General features: G+C 33.7%; 2 protein-coding genes across 2 annotated transcripts; one reads left to right on the top strand and one right to left on the bottom strand.

The window, feature by feature from the left end:
* LOC106391260 (putative F-box/FBD/LRR-repeat protein At5g44950) lies at nucleotides 1-1848 on the bottom strand. Its single transcript, XM_013831870.3, has 3 exons — nucleotides 753-1848; nucleotides 530-670; nucleotides 1-458 (listed from the first exon to the last, which is right to left on the bottom strand). The coding sequence occupies exons 1-3, from the start codon at nucleotides 1656-1658 to the stop codon at nucleotides 183-185; spliced, it is 1323 nt and encodes a 440-aa protein (XP_013687324.1). The 5' UTR covers nucleotides 1659-1848; the 3' UTR covers nucleotides 1-182.
* Nucleotides 1849-11809: 9961 nt separating this feature from the next.
* BNAC07G18260D lies at nucleotides 11810-13133 on the top strand. The gene has a single exon (XM_048762340.1). The coding sequence runs from the start codon at nucleotides 11980-11982 to the stop codon at nucleotides 12946-12948; it is 969 nt and encodes a 322-aa protein (XP_048618297.1). The 5' UTR covers nucleotides 11810-11979; the 3' UTR covers nucleotides 12949-13133.
* Nucleotides 13134-15935: the final 2802 nt, after the last annotated feature.

The raw sequence follows: 15935 nt of genomic DNA, 5'->3' as shown, positions 1-15935 counted from the left end.
TTTGAAAAAGACAGAAAATACTATATAACTAGTAAGAACAAGAGTGTGATTTACTCATCAAAATGTCCAGAAACCTACGAGAGACTAGGTAACTGCGATTTACTTCACATTTTTCATTATTACAACTTTTAGTCACTTATTTTCAGAAAGAATGACAAATGCTCATCTGCCCACCAGCATCATCAGCTGATGGAAACTTGACATATGCGAGAACGCTTTGTAGATGTGAGAAGCTCCTTGTAGGTATCTAAATCCTCATCGGCCATAGCAGAATCAGTGAAACTCACAGAAAGTTTCTTGAGTACTGCTGCATTCTCAAGAAAGTAATTAACTAGTTTTATCCCAGTTTCTTCCTTCGTAATCAGTTTATTAATCTCAACACACTCCAAAGTCGATGTTAAACAACGAGGCACATTGGTAAGGTTGATCTGCTCTGACTCCGTTGAAACAGAGAAGTCCTGCAAAACAAGAAAAGTTGAGTTCAACATAGTTCCATTTAGTCAAATCAAGTCTTCAAACAGATTCTTACCAAGACTAGGCTTTTCAGATTCGGGCAGCTCTCAAGAAATGCTGGCAATAACTGTAACGATGAGCTTGAAAACGCAGCGTGCAAATGATATAATCTCTGAAATTCAGCAACCGGTAGCAGTTTCGAATAACGATACAGGATCTGCAAGAAGAAAGACAAGGCTACATGTGAGAATCATTTCATAGAAGATTAAATTGTTAGATAATCATCAAATGCTGTATACCTCTAGAGTGGGCTCAGAGATGATCATCTGTCTTACAGTAGAAACCCCCGTGAGAAAATCACGGATAGTATCACTCTTTGTAAGATCCTCACTGTCACCAAACTTAACATTAAATTCACTATCGACATCAATCTTCACCAATGAGCTCAAGTTCTTCACCACAATCCTATCGGACTGACTATCTTTAAAACTCATATACTCAAGCCCCGGAGCATCAACCTCAACCTCATACTCATCACCACCGCCCATCCCCGAACGAAAATCTAAACGAAACATCTTCAAACTCTGAGACCTCACACGCAGAGTCTTCACAAGATCATTACACTTCCTCACCAAATCAAGATCTTCAAGAACGGGACAACCAGAGATAAGCTTCTCCACAGACAAAGCACCTTCTTTACCGTAACAAACGTTCTCTAGACACATGATCTTAAGACAAGGCAGAGAAACAACATCGACCTCGAACAGATTCCTAACCCTCACGTGCCTAAGTTTCAATGACACTAACGTCTTGCTCTTGTAAACACTCGTAGGCGTAAAATCTATGACGTACATCGGATTCTGAATCTCGACGTCGAGATGCTGGATCCCGCGGAGATCAACGGCTGTGGTGATCCACTCGCTGATCGGGAAGAGATTCACGTTGCATTCGTCGTACTTGATCTTGAGCTTTTGGAGGCGCGACTCGAAGTTGTGCTCGAGAAAGGAATCGATGAAGCTCGCGAATAGTTTCTTGTAAGGTGGAGTGACGTCTCTGTCGTTTAGGTCGAGTGTTGAGACGTTTAGCCAGAGAGACTCCCATCTCTTCGATAGAGCGCTTGTTTTGACGGAATCGATGATCGGAAGGTTGGAGAGTATCTGAGTTAGCAAAGGATCTGGCAATTCGCTGATTCTATCGGATTTCATGGCTAGAGGATGGTGAAGAAGAGTTTATCAGATTAAGAATCAGTTTCTGTAAATGTAGCGATCGAAGGATGAGGGAAGAACTTGCCGGCGATGTGGCTTTTAGGGATAGAGTTGGGAAAGTAGTGTTTCTTTCATTTCCAGAAAACTAACCTTTTCAACCTTTCGTTTCATTACCAGATCAATTTGTTTTTTGGTAAATCTGTTTTTTTTAGAGCAATTTGGAAAAATTATGTGCCTTTTAGACTAATTTATACTATTTTATGTTCTATTATACTAATTTTTTTCAAAATGGCAGTAATGCCCTTAAAATTGTAATTTTTTTTAAAAAGATATATATTGAGTTCGACAAGGGGATCGATCGATCCCACTTTACAAGTTATAGTGGATCGATCGATCCCGATCATTATTCAGAACAAAAAAAACGCGAAATATATACTGATCGACCTGGTCCATTTCACTCGATCGGCGAAGGTCGATTTACACAGATCGACCGATCTGTAAGAATAGATCGATCGATCCCGTGCCGGGGAAAGAATCCCAAATCGATTTTTTTGGTTTTGTATGATTATATCCGGATTGATTCCCACTTGATTTGAACCGACCAAGCATGATTTCAACTCTTTAAACTCGATTTCTCTGGGATGAAAGTGAATATTCTCAAATATTTGAATTTCTAAAAATAGGAATTTGAATTTCTAAAAATAGGACACACCTCTTCAAGAATGTTCCATCGACAACAACCAGTAGCACCCCTTTGAATTTGAATTTCTAAAAATAGGATATTTTTCTCTCGGATGAAAGTGAATATTCTCAAATCGATTTGTCGCTTTTTTTTGTTCCTTTTTCGTTTTTTTTTTTAAAAAATCGTTTTTTTTTTAAATATAAAAGTGAATATTCTCAAATATTTTGTTTCCATATTTTTAGGAACTGATTTTTTATCCGTAGAATACAACTAATATGTAGAAATCAGTTTCTACAGTTTTTTAGAATTATAGTAATGTTTAGAATTTGATTTCTACATGTTTTAGATTTATAGTAAATCTGTAGAAGTCGGTTTCTACATGTTTTAGAATTAGATTAATGTGTAGATTTTGATTTCTAAGAATTTTAGAATGGTAGGTTAAGCGCGGAATGTGTATTCTACATATTTGTAGAATACTCATATTTACGTAGATCACGTATTCTAAACATTGTAGATTCAATGAAAAAAGTAGATTTCGTTTTCTACTTCGTAGAATGTCATTTCTACTTTTTTTAGAACATAATCTGAAATTTATAATTTTAACTTTTTTATAACTGAAAAATATACCATTAAATTCATATAGGTATTTTAACAAATGTTACTATTTTTCCAAATTTTTTTTGTTTGTAAAACTATTTATTAAAATTATTTTCATAAATATTAAAGGGTATTATAGGAAAATATGACACAAAATATAGATTAGTCTAAAGGGACATAGTTACTATTTTTTGCTCTAAAAAAACAGTTTTCCCTTGTTTTTTTTAGTCTGATTATCAGGCTATTGAAAACTACAAAAACATTACAGAGACGATACCATAGCTGACATTTTTAACCGGTCAATTTGTTAGGTGACCAATTCTTCATATTTCGTTAAAAATATTAGAGAAACTAGGTGATATCCGCGCAGGGAATGGATTAAAAAAGATTATAACTTTTAATCTATAGATATTAGAAATGTAAAAGTCATAGTCACAAGATTACATGTTATATAATGAGTTGAGACCCACCATAAGTGTTTTGCTTGCGAGATCGAATTTGTAATGAAGGTTTGGGAAAAAGAATGTGATGAGTAGATGTGCTCAAAACAACCTATTTATATATACGATGAAGAAGAATTAGATTTCAAATGATAAAATCGTATGTGATTAGTTATATAAAACATTCACAAATTCATTAACCAAAACTTGCGCTCAAATTGATGACAAAAAAAAAAAAAAAACTTGCGCTCCAAGATTATCGCCCAAATTACCTTAACAGACCATATACCCTATTGATCACGTAATTTGCCGTAAATAAAAAGATTTCATTCTTAAACTTATTTTACATACAGCCACGGATCACGCAAATTCAGTAGTGGAAAGAAAAATAATTTAAAGATTTGATAAAGTTAAGGACACAAGGATTCAATTGATGCAACTCGTTTAAAACGTATATAATGAATCGACCACAACTCTTTTAAAAAGAATATAGTATTTTTTTGTCAACATTAAAAAGAATATAGTATAATCCTATAAAAATATAAAGATTTGATAATGACTTGTGCATGATGAGATAATGTATGAAAATATTTATGTTATATAATAATAAATATGTGTGATATAATTTAATTTTACAATACAATATAATTTTTTAAGAAATTATAATACATGTACAGTAGAACTTCTATAAATTAATAATCGATAAATTAATAATATTTATAAATTAATAAAAAAATTTCGGTCGCAATTTAGGCCGGTTCAAAATTTGACACAAATCGATAAAATAATAAGATAATAAATTTTTAGAAAATCAAATTTTATGTAAATATATGGTCCCAATAAAATTATAAATTAATAAGTTATATGTATACATATTTTATATAAGTAAGAACCTATTATTATATTATTTGTTTTATATTAACAATGAAATTATCTTTATATTTTCTTAACACTTAATATATTTTTGATGAAATTTAGTAATATTATATTTAAAACCACATTTAAGTTCTATATAATATATATTATATAGAACTTAAATGTGGTTTTAAATATAATATTACTAAATTTCATCAAGAATAAATATATCATAAAATAAAAAATCTAAATAAGAATTTTTTTGTAAATTAATATCTTTATAAATTAATAAAATTTCAAATTCCTAATTTAGTTATGATAAAGATACAGTGGTATCATGCCTCATTCTTAATTAATAATTATTATTCAATGTGTCATATATATTCCTTAACGAATATACAAAATTATAGATTGTTCAAATTAAAAGTCCATATATGGCAATGCTAGTTTACGTCTCATTATTGCTCATAAATTAATCACTATAATTTAGGAAAAATGTATTTATGAAAATTGGGTATGAAATATTACCAAATGGCCAATAGTTTTCCAAGGTTATACACGTGAAGATTTAATATACCACTTACATATATGATTGGGCCAACCTTTAATTTAAATTGATATAAAGAACTCTTATGATTTACAGTACGACCATATCAATTATATAATATAATTATTTTGTATATATTTATATACATAATATAATTATTTTTTTGTAATTGTAAGATCATAATAAATGAGCGTTAAAAAAATATAATTAATTTTATAGACAATATGATCATATCAACTATATAATATTAATGTTTTGCATATATATTTATATAACTATTATATAATTATTTTTTTGCTATATAGTACGACTATATCAACTATATAATATAATTATTTTGTATATATTTATAAAAATATATAACTATATAATTTAGTTTATATCAAGGCGGCTTATATGGACATTGTAAACATGTTCTATCTAAGTTTAATATACAAACATAACCATGATAAAAAAAATCGTTGATGCATCTAATGATTACAGATTTCTAATAAGGTAGGTTCGTAACAATGGCAATACATGTAATTATTCTAGTAAAAAAAGAACTTTTAGTTAAAGGATGTGAGAAGAGCTCTTGTGATGACACGTAGGAAATGACATTTTGGTTAATAACACATGACTGCAAGGTTAATTTATAGGAATGCTCCTCTTTTAATATAAAAGGGATACCCTAGGATAACACTAAAAAGTTTATGTCACAAATATAGACTCTAAAGATCAAAATGACCAAAATATTTCATTGAAGAAGTAAATATACACTTATACCCATGTGGTTAACTAATCCAAACCTTAGGGTATCGAGTTAAGGTGTGGAGATTTGGGATTGAGATTTAAAATTTATAAGATAAAAAATAAATTTTTTAAAAATAATTTCAAAAAGTATTTTCGAATTACAAAAATAAAATTAAAAAAAACAAATAAAAAAAAATTTGAAATAATTTTTTTAAAAAAATTATAAAAAAATTCGAAATTGAAAACATATAATCTAAAACTATAAAAAAAAATTTAATTTTTTTTAAAATATTTTACCCATGTGGTTAACATGATCCTTTTACCTGTTAAATAAAACATTTTGGTCATTTTCCTCTTTATGATCTATTTTTGTGATCAAAACTTGAAAATAGTCTATTTAGGAGCATTGCCCAAAATATTACTATGTTAATCATGTATTTAACATAGTTATAATTTGAAATAAAATTCATGAGTAACGTCTAACCGCTTTTCTTCTATCTATCTATCTATCTATCTATAATAATAAAACTGACTTTTCTCCTTCTACGGGCCGCCACGTCAGCGAAGAGTGACGACCAAATAGAGACACGTGTCGTCACTCTACACCAAGCTTACCATTTTGTTGAACGAAATAAAAACCTGGGCTACATAAGTTACTGATAAATTAACAAGCCCAACCTCTCAAATGATATGCGAAACCCATTAACATAACTCTCTTTCTTCGATAGTCTGCGTCTTCTCAGTTCTCATAAATCCCAGTTCTCATAAAGCTTGGCATTAGGTTACAGCATTTCCTATCATCAAGCTCTCACACTACGTAAGTTTTAGTTAACCCTTTTCCAGGTTCCATTGATAATCCCGTTTCCACTCCTTCACAAGATTCAATCCAATTTATTCCTTACAAACACAACCTGCAACCATGGTGTCAACCCATATCCTTCTTTGTGATTTGAAGTCCGTACGTTGTTTTCAGATGGGCGTCTCCTACGTTTCTGGTAGCTACAAACCAGTTCCTTGATTTTGACCATATCTAATTGTTTTCAATAATTACTTTTCATTAAAAAAAACTGCATCATAAACGAGCTCTCATCAGCCAAAACTGCATCTCCTGAAAGAGTTTGTAACGCTTAGATTAATATTAAAGAAAGTTCCAACCTGTGACGTTTCACTTAGTCTTAGTTTTATAAATCTTATGATTCTAAAAAAATGCAGGAATCATCTACATCTGATATGGTAGAAGAAATATTTTTGACAGCTGAGGCCAAAGTAATGAATAATGTTGCCCTTGAAAACAAAATTATTAAAGCCCCAAAAGTTGGAGACTTGGAGCCAAAGTTTCTAAAGAAGCAAGAAAAATGTGGACAGAAAACGGTTTCTCTAAGTAAGTACTATATAAGTGTTTGTCTATAAGTGAAGTTTGGTTTCGGTTATTATATGTCAACACTTATATCTTCTGATCTGCAGTTTACTTATGGATGCACAAGATCAAAACCCATGAAATTTAGTTAATTATGTATTGCCACAGCTCTCCAACTCTACTCACTTTGCAATTTATCATCAATATTAACAGGTATGTGTCATAAGAAGACGCTTCTCAGTATGTTTTGGTTGTTGTTTTGCATAAGAACATAATCTTATGATGATAGAAAATTTTACAGCCTCTGGCGACATGTATGCACAACTTTTAGCAAAGGAAGATGGCCATTAATCTGTAAATAACAGAACCGTGGCTACAATATCAGGTATCTTTCTTTGTCCTAATAGATAGATCATTGGCCGAGAGGTGTTGTTGAGACCATTAAAATTGGAACATGCCTAAAATGCAGTTGCTTCCATCAACAACTCACCCTCACTTGATTCTTAGCGGCATCAGAGTCCCTACCACTTGTCTCCAGACCTCATTCTTCTCTTATTATTTTCAATAACAGAGGTTTGTTGTTTGATCTCTATTTCAAAAGGTCTTCTTGAAACCATATATCAATCCATCTGTGGGCCAACGTTGAGAAATTTGACAGTCTGCATAAGCCTAATACAAATACAGTCGGCATTGCATTGTAAGTTAACAACTTCATATCTGGGCTAACATTGAGAGTTTTTACTGTCTGCGTAGCTCAACAGTCAACACTAATAGACTCTCTATCATATGGTTGAGAGATATAAATGAGAATTAGGTCAACAAGCCTAAGAAGCAAATTTGTTTCTGAGTTTAGCTTAGTCGTTTCGTATAAGCTTCACATAGCTGTGCCTTTCCTCCACTTTCCGGCGATGAATGATTGGGTGTAAATGGTGGAATTCACTTAAAGCTACTCATCACTTCCTCAACTTTTCAGCTTTCCTGCGTTTTTTGACCCATTTATTTTATTATATATACGAACCAGATGTGAGGACCCCGAAGATTTGGTCGTCTCGCAATCAATCTTTTTTTACAAACTATCTCTAAAAGCAGGTAACATAATGACCAATTCTCAACTTCCTCTCTCTCAGTTGAAGGCTGGTTGGTCTAGGACGACGGTTGTCAGACGGCTTCTCTATTTCTGGGAAGCTCGGGATGTGAAGAAAGTAATAGAACTTATGGAGATTGATATAGTTCTGGTAGATGAGGAGGAGTTGCTTCTCCATTGTATTTGTCTTTTCTGTAACTGTTTTCAAAATTATTTTTGTTTGCTAACGCTTCATTGTTTCTAAATGGTTTGCAGTCTGATCCAGGGATCTAGCATACACCCCTTGAACACATTCCACCACTTACTCAGAGAGGGGGTCTGTATGAGCTCTGCATTTGATGTTACCAGGAATTAAATATTTGTATTGTACACTCCCATGGTTGACTTATACAATTTGTTCACCTTTAGCTAAATTAATTTTAAGTTTCTCTTTGTCCCGTGTTTTTTAAAAGCATTTTTAAATTCTTTCCACCAGCTTCACAGTTCAGCCCATTCTAAGTTCCGTACGTTACAATTAATTAACTAAGGACAACCAAAAGTCCTACAATGTTCACATTTGACTGAAAGACAACGTTACTAGCCTCTTCATGTGCAACATCCAAACAGAAACAAACAAAATTTGTCAAGAGATAGAAGGTAAAGCGGACACAAAAGGGTGTGGCTAATATTGTCTACAACGAGTATTCAACAACCTACAGCCTCGGTACGTAAGAACCAACTCTCATAAGTTCCTCCCACCTGCCAAATGCTTGGATGTACTAATGACTCAAAGTTTCTTTTAGGACATTGATTATTCCCCTCATGCTATCTATAAGTTTCAAACAATTTGTGGAGCCCAAAATGCAATGAAACCACCTGCAACATACATTAGTTGATAAATATTCACAAGTACAGGGAGAAGCTCAGATCAAGTATAATCAAGCCCCACTGATTATCTTATCATCAGTCTAGCAACCTAACGAGACATCCCTCTTAAGGTGAGGATTCGCTTCTAAATAAAATCTACTCAACGTCGCTCCAAATGCTAAATAAACTATACGAGAACATATGTGAGCAAGTGAAAAAAGCACACAAACAGAATTCACACATATCACCAGACTCTCACATAGTGACATGCCGAACCACTACATTGATGCCTCCAACATATTTACAATCGTCGCTAATAACGTTCCTCCCAGGGAATAAACGGCCGGTCAGGCCTATCCTTAAAACGGAGCTTTACAACAAATTTATCAGATTACAGATATAAGTCAATTCTCAACAGCCAACGACAACACATCACGCAGCCTCTTCACACCTACACAAAGAAACAACGATTAACCACATATACTCACAAGTAAGCAAAGTGAGCATTACTATATTCCTAAAAACTAACCTACATAGGAAAGGTGATTTTTTTTGTTTTTTTTTTTTTTGGACACAACATAGGAAGGTGATAAAATATAACAAATAACAAAATTAGGACCATCTCATATTCAGCCACAAGAAACAAATCATTCTTCATAGTATCAACATTAACACCAAAAAAGCAACAGACATGTAGGGAATTAGAAAAATTAAGATTCCTTTCATGACTACAATCAGCATCCAAGATTTTAATATGCTATATGCATAGAAAAAGTGTTCGATTTCAAAAAAATGTTTCAAATGGATAAAGCAAAGTATATGCTTCACATTTTTTTTGTCAGAATTCGGAAGTGTCCATTTGTTGATATTTGAATATACTAGATCACTTATGCATGTTTTGTGGTGTTTCTTCCCAAACTGAATAGTAAAATATGCTACATATTTTTTATCGCTTTTAACCTTTAAGGCATCCTTTTGATGATATATTGAAATATATTCGATCCCTTATGTATGTTATTATATTTTGATTAAAAATATTTGCTTGGTTTTTCTTTAATTAGAGATTCAGTTTACAAAAACAAGCTCACTTTTTACTTAAGATCATTGTGAGTTGATGAGATGTGACTATCCATTATCAATATGTAATCCCTTTCAAAATGTAAGAACATATCTTTTTTTTGGGTCAAATGAACATAATATTCAGACAAAGTAACATAAATTCAGACAAAAGGTTATAAATATTATTCTATAAATGGTTAATTAATTTATGCATAAGTTAAAATTCACTTTCTTTACAATAATTTTTGGGACCAATGATGTAGAAAGTGAAATATATTATATCTACGTACTTTTGATAAATATCTTATTTTCTAAGGTGGAAAAATCTAAATTTATATATCTATAATAAAATGTATATTAACAATCAACTATATATTTAAATTATTGTATAAGAACAATTAATAAAATAATATTATAAAAACCCGGCGCGTAGCGCCGGAATACCACTAGTTTGAAATAAAATTTATTTATGTAACCAAACCGAAGTATCAGGTTTCAGTTATTCAAAGGCATCATATTTAATTCCAATCGGATATTCTTAAAGTTTGCTTCGGGTTTTCTCGGTTTGGTTTGGGTCTAGAAACACATCACAAGCCGGGTTGAATCTGTTTTAAACAAAGGTTTGATTCTAATTTGAGTTTCGATTACCCAAGTGAATGTTTTTGAGACAAAAGTACACATTTGAATTCACAAATTTGGCAAATTTGAACAATTTGCACTAACAAAAACTTTCTAACATGATCCAGAAGGGGTTGTTATGAGTAAAACATAAACAAGTTAAAACTACCGGCTACCAACTCCATAAATGTAAGAAAAAATATTAAAACTTCAAAATAGGAGTAAAGCAAATATTATTTGAACTTCAGAAACAAAATTATACACTAACTTGAGTATCTGAGTTATTATTTATGTAACAAACAATTATTTTAAGTTTTCATTTCAAGCTTTGAATATTTTGGGTATTTATTCGGGTTGAATTTTGGCATGATTTTTCTTTTGGATTTTTGAGTTTTTCAAATTTATTTGGATATCCATTTTGTTCGGATAAAAATTAAAACCGAAATACCATAGGGAAAACTCATTCGAGTATTTATCTTGGATTTGATTCAATTCAGATTAATTTTTGGGTTGGTTCAACTCAATTTGGTTATTTTGTTCACCATACGTAAATAATATTCAATCAACGATCTTATTGGGGATAATAAGTTTTGATATTTATAAATAAGAAATTCCATAGGATATACCTAAATTTTTTTTGTCACAAATATACTTTAAAAATAAAAATGACCAAAATAAACTTAATATTTTATCAAAAGAATCTTTCGTATAAAGGTTTAGCTCATCGATGAATCGGCCGAGCGGAAAAAAGAAAGAAAAGGGCCAGGGATTTGCCGAGTGAGGCTCTTTTCAAGTTTGCCATAGGAAAACTCATTCGAGTATTTATCTTCGATTTGGTTCGATTCAGATTAATTTTTGGGTTGGCTCGACTCAATTTGGTTATTTTGTTCACCATACTTAAATAGTATTCAATCAACGTTATTAGTGGGGATAATAAGTTTTGATATTTATAAATGAGAAATTTCATAGGATAGACATAAAAAAGTTTTTGTCACAAATATAGATCTTAAAAATAAAAATAAACTTAAATGCTTTATCAAAAGAAATAAATATAGATTTATACCCCTAAAATTAGTGTATAATTTTGGGTACTTGAGTATTAGGGGTATTAAGCTAAACTTTATAACTATAAGATTTTTTCCCAAAAATATTGTTGTGACTTGTGAAATATGAGTATTGTATGCCCCTCTACCAAAAAAAATATATTTATTTTTTCTAATTTTGAATTACAACATAAAGAAAAAACAATTAGTAGATTTTTAATTTAAAAAAAAAATTAGTGAACTTAAATGTTTCTTTGACCCTATATTGTTGGTGTCGTGTCTTTAATCCTAATTATAGAATTGTCATGTTCTCATTTCCCAAGAAAGAAAGAATTGTTTTAACCATGAAGTAACATTCCTCATCCTCCTCCCTCTCTCCCCTCTCTGCGTTGAGATCTCTCGTCAACAAACAAAGTTGCCACCTTCCCAGCTTCATCTTCCCGATCGCTTCTAACCCTTAAATGGATCTCGCGGCGGAGGAGCTTCAATTTCTCAGCATCGGAGGCATACTCCGTGAATCCACCACGATCCCCAAATTCTCCCCGAGAACATTCTACCTCATAACCCTAACCCTAATCTTCCCTCTCTCCTTCGCCATCCTCGCTCACTCCCTCTTCACCCAACCCATCCTGAACCAGCTCGACGCTTCTCCTCCCTCCGCCGACCAGTCCCAGACCAACCACCAATGGACTCTCCTCTTCGTCTACCAATTCATCTACATCATCTTCCTCTTCGCCTTCTCCCTCCTCTCCACCGCCGCCGTCGTCTTCACCGTCGCATCCCTCTACACGAGCAAACCGGTGTCTTTCTCATCCACAATGTCGGCCATCCCTCTCGTTCTCAAACGTCTCTTCATCACGTTCCTCTGGGTTTCCCTCTGTATGCTCGTCTACAACTCCGTCTTCTTGATGTTTCTCGTGATCTTGATCGTGGCCATCGATCTACAGAGCGTGATCCTCGCTGTCTTCTCGATGGTTGTGATCTTCGTTCTGTTTCTTGGTGTTCATGTTTACATGACCGCTTGGTGGCATTTAGCTAGCGTCGTCTCTGTTCTTGAGCCTGTCTATGGGATCGCCGCGATGAGGAAGAGCTATGAGTTGCTTAAAGGAAGGACTCACATGGCGTGTTCCATGGTGTTTATGTATCTTGCTCTTTGTGGGTTCATCGCTGGAGTTTTCGGAGGTGTGGTGGTTCGTGGAGGAGATGATTTCGGGTTGTTTGCGAGGATTGTTGTTGGAGGGTTCTTGGTTGGTGTGTTAGTCATTGTGAATCTTGTTGGGTTGCTTGTGCAGAGTGTGTTTTACTATGTCTGCAAGAGCTTTCATCATCAGGCGATTGATAAGTCGGCGTTGCACGATCATCTTGGTGGGTATCTTGGTGATTATGTGCCTTTGAAGAGCAGTGTTCAGATGGAGAATTTTGACATTTGAATAATCAAATGAAAGGATAAGTTGTAATGTTTGTAATGCTTTATAGTGTTTGTTGTTATAGCTTTTGTCTTAATTAATCTGGGGGATAAGACTGATATTGCAGATGTGTGTCTGTTCCCTGTAATCTTTGTAGTGTGTTTTTTGTTCCAAATTGGAAGGTTAATGAAATAAAAGTTGTTACTAGACAGTTCCTTTTAACTTTATTACTTGATTGGCATTCTAGTTTGGTCTGTTACGTTGAAGCATATATTGTAGTATTTGTTTTAGTTCAAGCACTGTCTTCGGTTACAATACCTATCAATACCATTATGAAATGAACAGTTTTAACAGAGCCGGTTAGCCCTTCTCAAGAAACTGAACAACGAATAGTCAGGAAGCTGTGACTGTGAGAGTGGATATTGCAGGTACAAGCACCTCATCTCCTGGGTAAATTTTCACTCCTGGAAGAGATGAATACATGAATCTCTCTCTATGTTTCTCTGTATCAAACTGTTTCAGAAGGTAATTGGAAAGGTAATAATTGATCTTAACAATCATGTAGTCCGTTCAGACGCCTGCCTAACGAAGAACAAGGGAGGGGTTTTATCAAGCATCTGCTTTTACAAGAATGAGTAAAAAATGATCTGGCCCTGAAGAACAAAGATGAAAAGAAAACAGCTATTTGTTTCGCTGCCGCCTCGGGATCTAATAATATTTCGGAAATGACACTCAATGACTCAATATGAATGAAGATACTTTGTTTAGACACAGGAGATAGATTCTTTTATACGACAAGACAGACTCTGGAAGTCCGAGTTATCATTCTGAGCTTGTCAATCCCTTTCATAGGAGCTGATAAGAGTCTACAAATTACATGCATGATCTCGGTGTATTTGATTCTTTATCTAAACAAGTGAAAAATCGCAAAATAATATTATTTTTTTTTGGTAATCATCGCGACATAATATTTCATCACTCTTTTGGCTTACAGATGTGATGTTAAACGTATGAGTTAGATATTGGTATATAACTGGTGATTATATACCAATATATACAGTGCCGGCTCTGAGGGACTGCTGACAATGCAAAAGCACAGGGTCCAAAAAAATTTCTACAAATTTTTTTAGGATTTAGGGCCCTGTATTTCCAAAAAGATGTCGTTATCTAGCAAATATTACAGAGAGTGCTCAACAAAATATGCAGGAGAGCGTGTATCATTGGGAAGAAGAAACCACATATACAAACCTTTAATTGAAACTGGAAACTAAATTATATTTAAATATTTGAGTAATTCTGGTCCACAAATTTTAGCTAAGAAATTCTTTTCATTTACTATAAACAATTTTCTTACGAACCTATCTTAGTGTAAAGCACAGGGCCCACGAAAAGTTTAAACCGGGCTTGAATATCTTCTTTATATATAAAAGAGACTTTCAATTTCTCCTGGTGATGCCAACAAGGACGACACGTCATCAATTCGTGCAAGGAGAGAGCGACACCTGTCCTCATTAAACAAAACACAGCGATCCAATGTGTCTCCGTACGGGCTTTTTTTTTTTTTTGGTTTCGGCTAAGGTGGACTTTGGTCCGTTCGTTGTGGCCTGTGGATCAGATCAGAAAGCAATACCCGCAAAAACCTAATTCTCGCCTTTGTTCATGCGAGTCTGATTTCGGCGAGAATGACGATCGATAGTTCTCGCTCTGTCTGTAACGGAACTCGACTTTAATGGCATTAATACAGACGCAGTACAAGCCCTTCGATGCGTCATTTCCGTCGGTGAAATCTCCGCTATAAATTTGCTCTAAGACTGCAATGTTTGGCCTCACCCTAACGCATTCAGAGAAGATCAACTCTGTCAGCGACGATCTGTACCAATAGATCGGAGAAGTTGTGAATCCATATAAGAAGGTAATCTTTGTAATTGGCCAAACCTTGGCTCCTTTTGTTGAAGACAACCGCATCCCCTGTTTCGGGTTTGGGCGCTGTGAGTTTGTTTCCCTATAAAAATCTTATCTCCGATCTTTATTATGTAAAGTTTAAAGCTTTTTAAAAGAAAGAAAAAACAGATTATGAATGCTTAATGTGAAGGTCACGTTCTGAATGTGAAGGTGACGAGAGGTTTGGCTATGACCTAGGAAAAACTCAGTCAACAAGAGAAATCAACTATGGAAACCATTGTTGACGAGAGGTAAAAGAACGTGCAATATTTTCTTTTTAAATTCAGCAACTTTGTTTTTCCACAAGCTAATTTTCTGGAGTTCTTTTAACATTGCAGCTCATATGCTTTGTCGGTTGTTATAGTCAGTGTTGGAGACGTCCCATGGGCAGACATGAGGAAGTTCGATGACATGATCCCTAAGCGTGAATTCAATAACATTCAGGTATCATCTCATTTCCTATTTTAGTTCCATTTGTATACTCTGTCTTCGATCTTGATCTTCTCTACAAAGTTTGTTAATTTCACAAAGATCAAGAAGAGAGATTCATCAGAGTTAAGCAAAGAAACATCATTTGCTCTTGCTGCTCTAATGGAGATTCCGCTTTAGTATCAAGAAACAATTGAACTCGGCTTACTCGGGTATTCCCATATTCCCATCTGTCCCGGTTTACAGAAATGTGTGTTACAATAATCTTATCTACCATATTACTATATTAACGTGGTCAGTCAAAATAGAAATCGATCAAATTTGTTTGGGCAGACTTTAATCTAGCCTGAGAACAAAGCTTTTTTTTTCACTCATATTCTTCTGTTTTCTGCAGCTACCTGCAAACATTCTGTTCATGCTTGGGAAAAAGATTTATGTGATAAGGTTTGTTCAGTTCCATGGTCCAAAGTTGTAGAAGAAGAGCAGTATATGCGTCTATATGTTAGAGTGGTCGAGTGTGATGATTCAGTATGAGAAACGCATTCAAAAACGCTAAATTTTTGTATTGGGCAGAGATAAATGGAACTTCATGCGACTTATATTTTCCTGATGTCTACGTTGGTGATGTTAATTGGAATGCT

This window comes from Brassica napus, chromosome C7 (assembly GCF_020379485.1).
Source record: "Brassica napus cultivar Da-Ae chromosome C7, Da-Ae, whole genome shotgun sequence".
Classification (NCBI taxonomy): Eukaryota; Viridiplantae; Streptophyta; class Magnoliopsida; order Brassicales; family Brassicaceae; genus Brassica; species Brassica napus.
This window is presented reverse-complemented; position numbering and strand designations above follow the sequence as displayed.

Excerpts from the sequence above, each read along its gene's own strand:
- BNAC07G18260D (XM_048762340.1), top strand. The coding sequence starts at position 11,980 with ATGGATCTCGCGGCGGAGGAGCTTCAATTTCTCAGCATCGGAGGCATA.
- LOC106391260 (XM_013831870.3), bottom strand. The coding sequence starts at position 1,658 with ATGAAATCCGATAGAATCAGCGAATTGCCAGATCCTTTGCTAACTCAG. Across the intron at positions 671-752 it reads TCTCTGAGCCCACTCTAGAG|ATCCTGTATCGTTATTCGAA; the intron begins GTATACAGCATT and ends TTCTTCTTGCAG. Across the intron at positions 459-529 it reads ATCTGAAAAGCCTAGTCTTG|GACTTCTCTGTTTCAACGGA; the intron begins GTAAGAATCTGT and ends CTTGTTTTGCAG.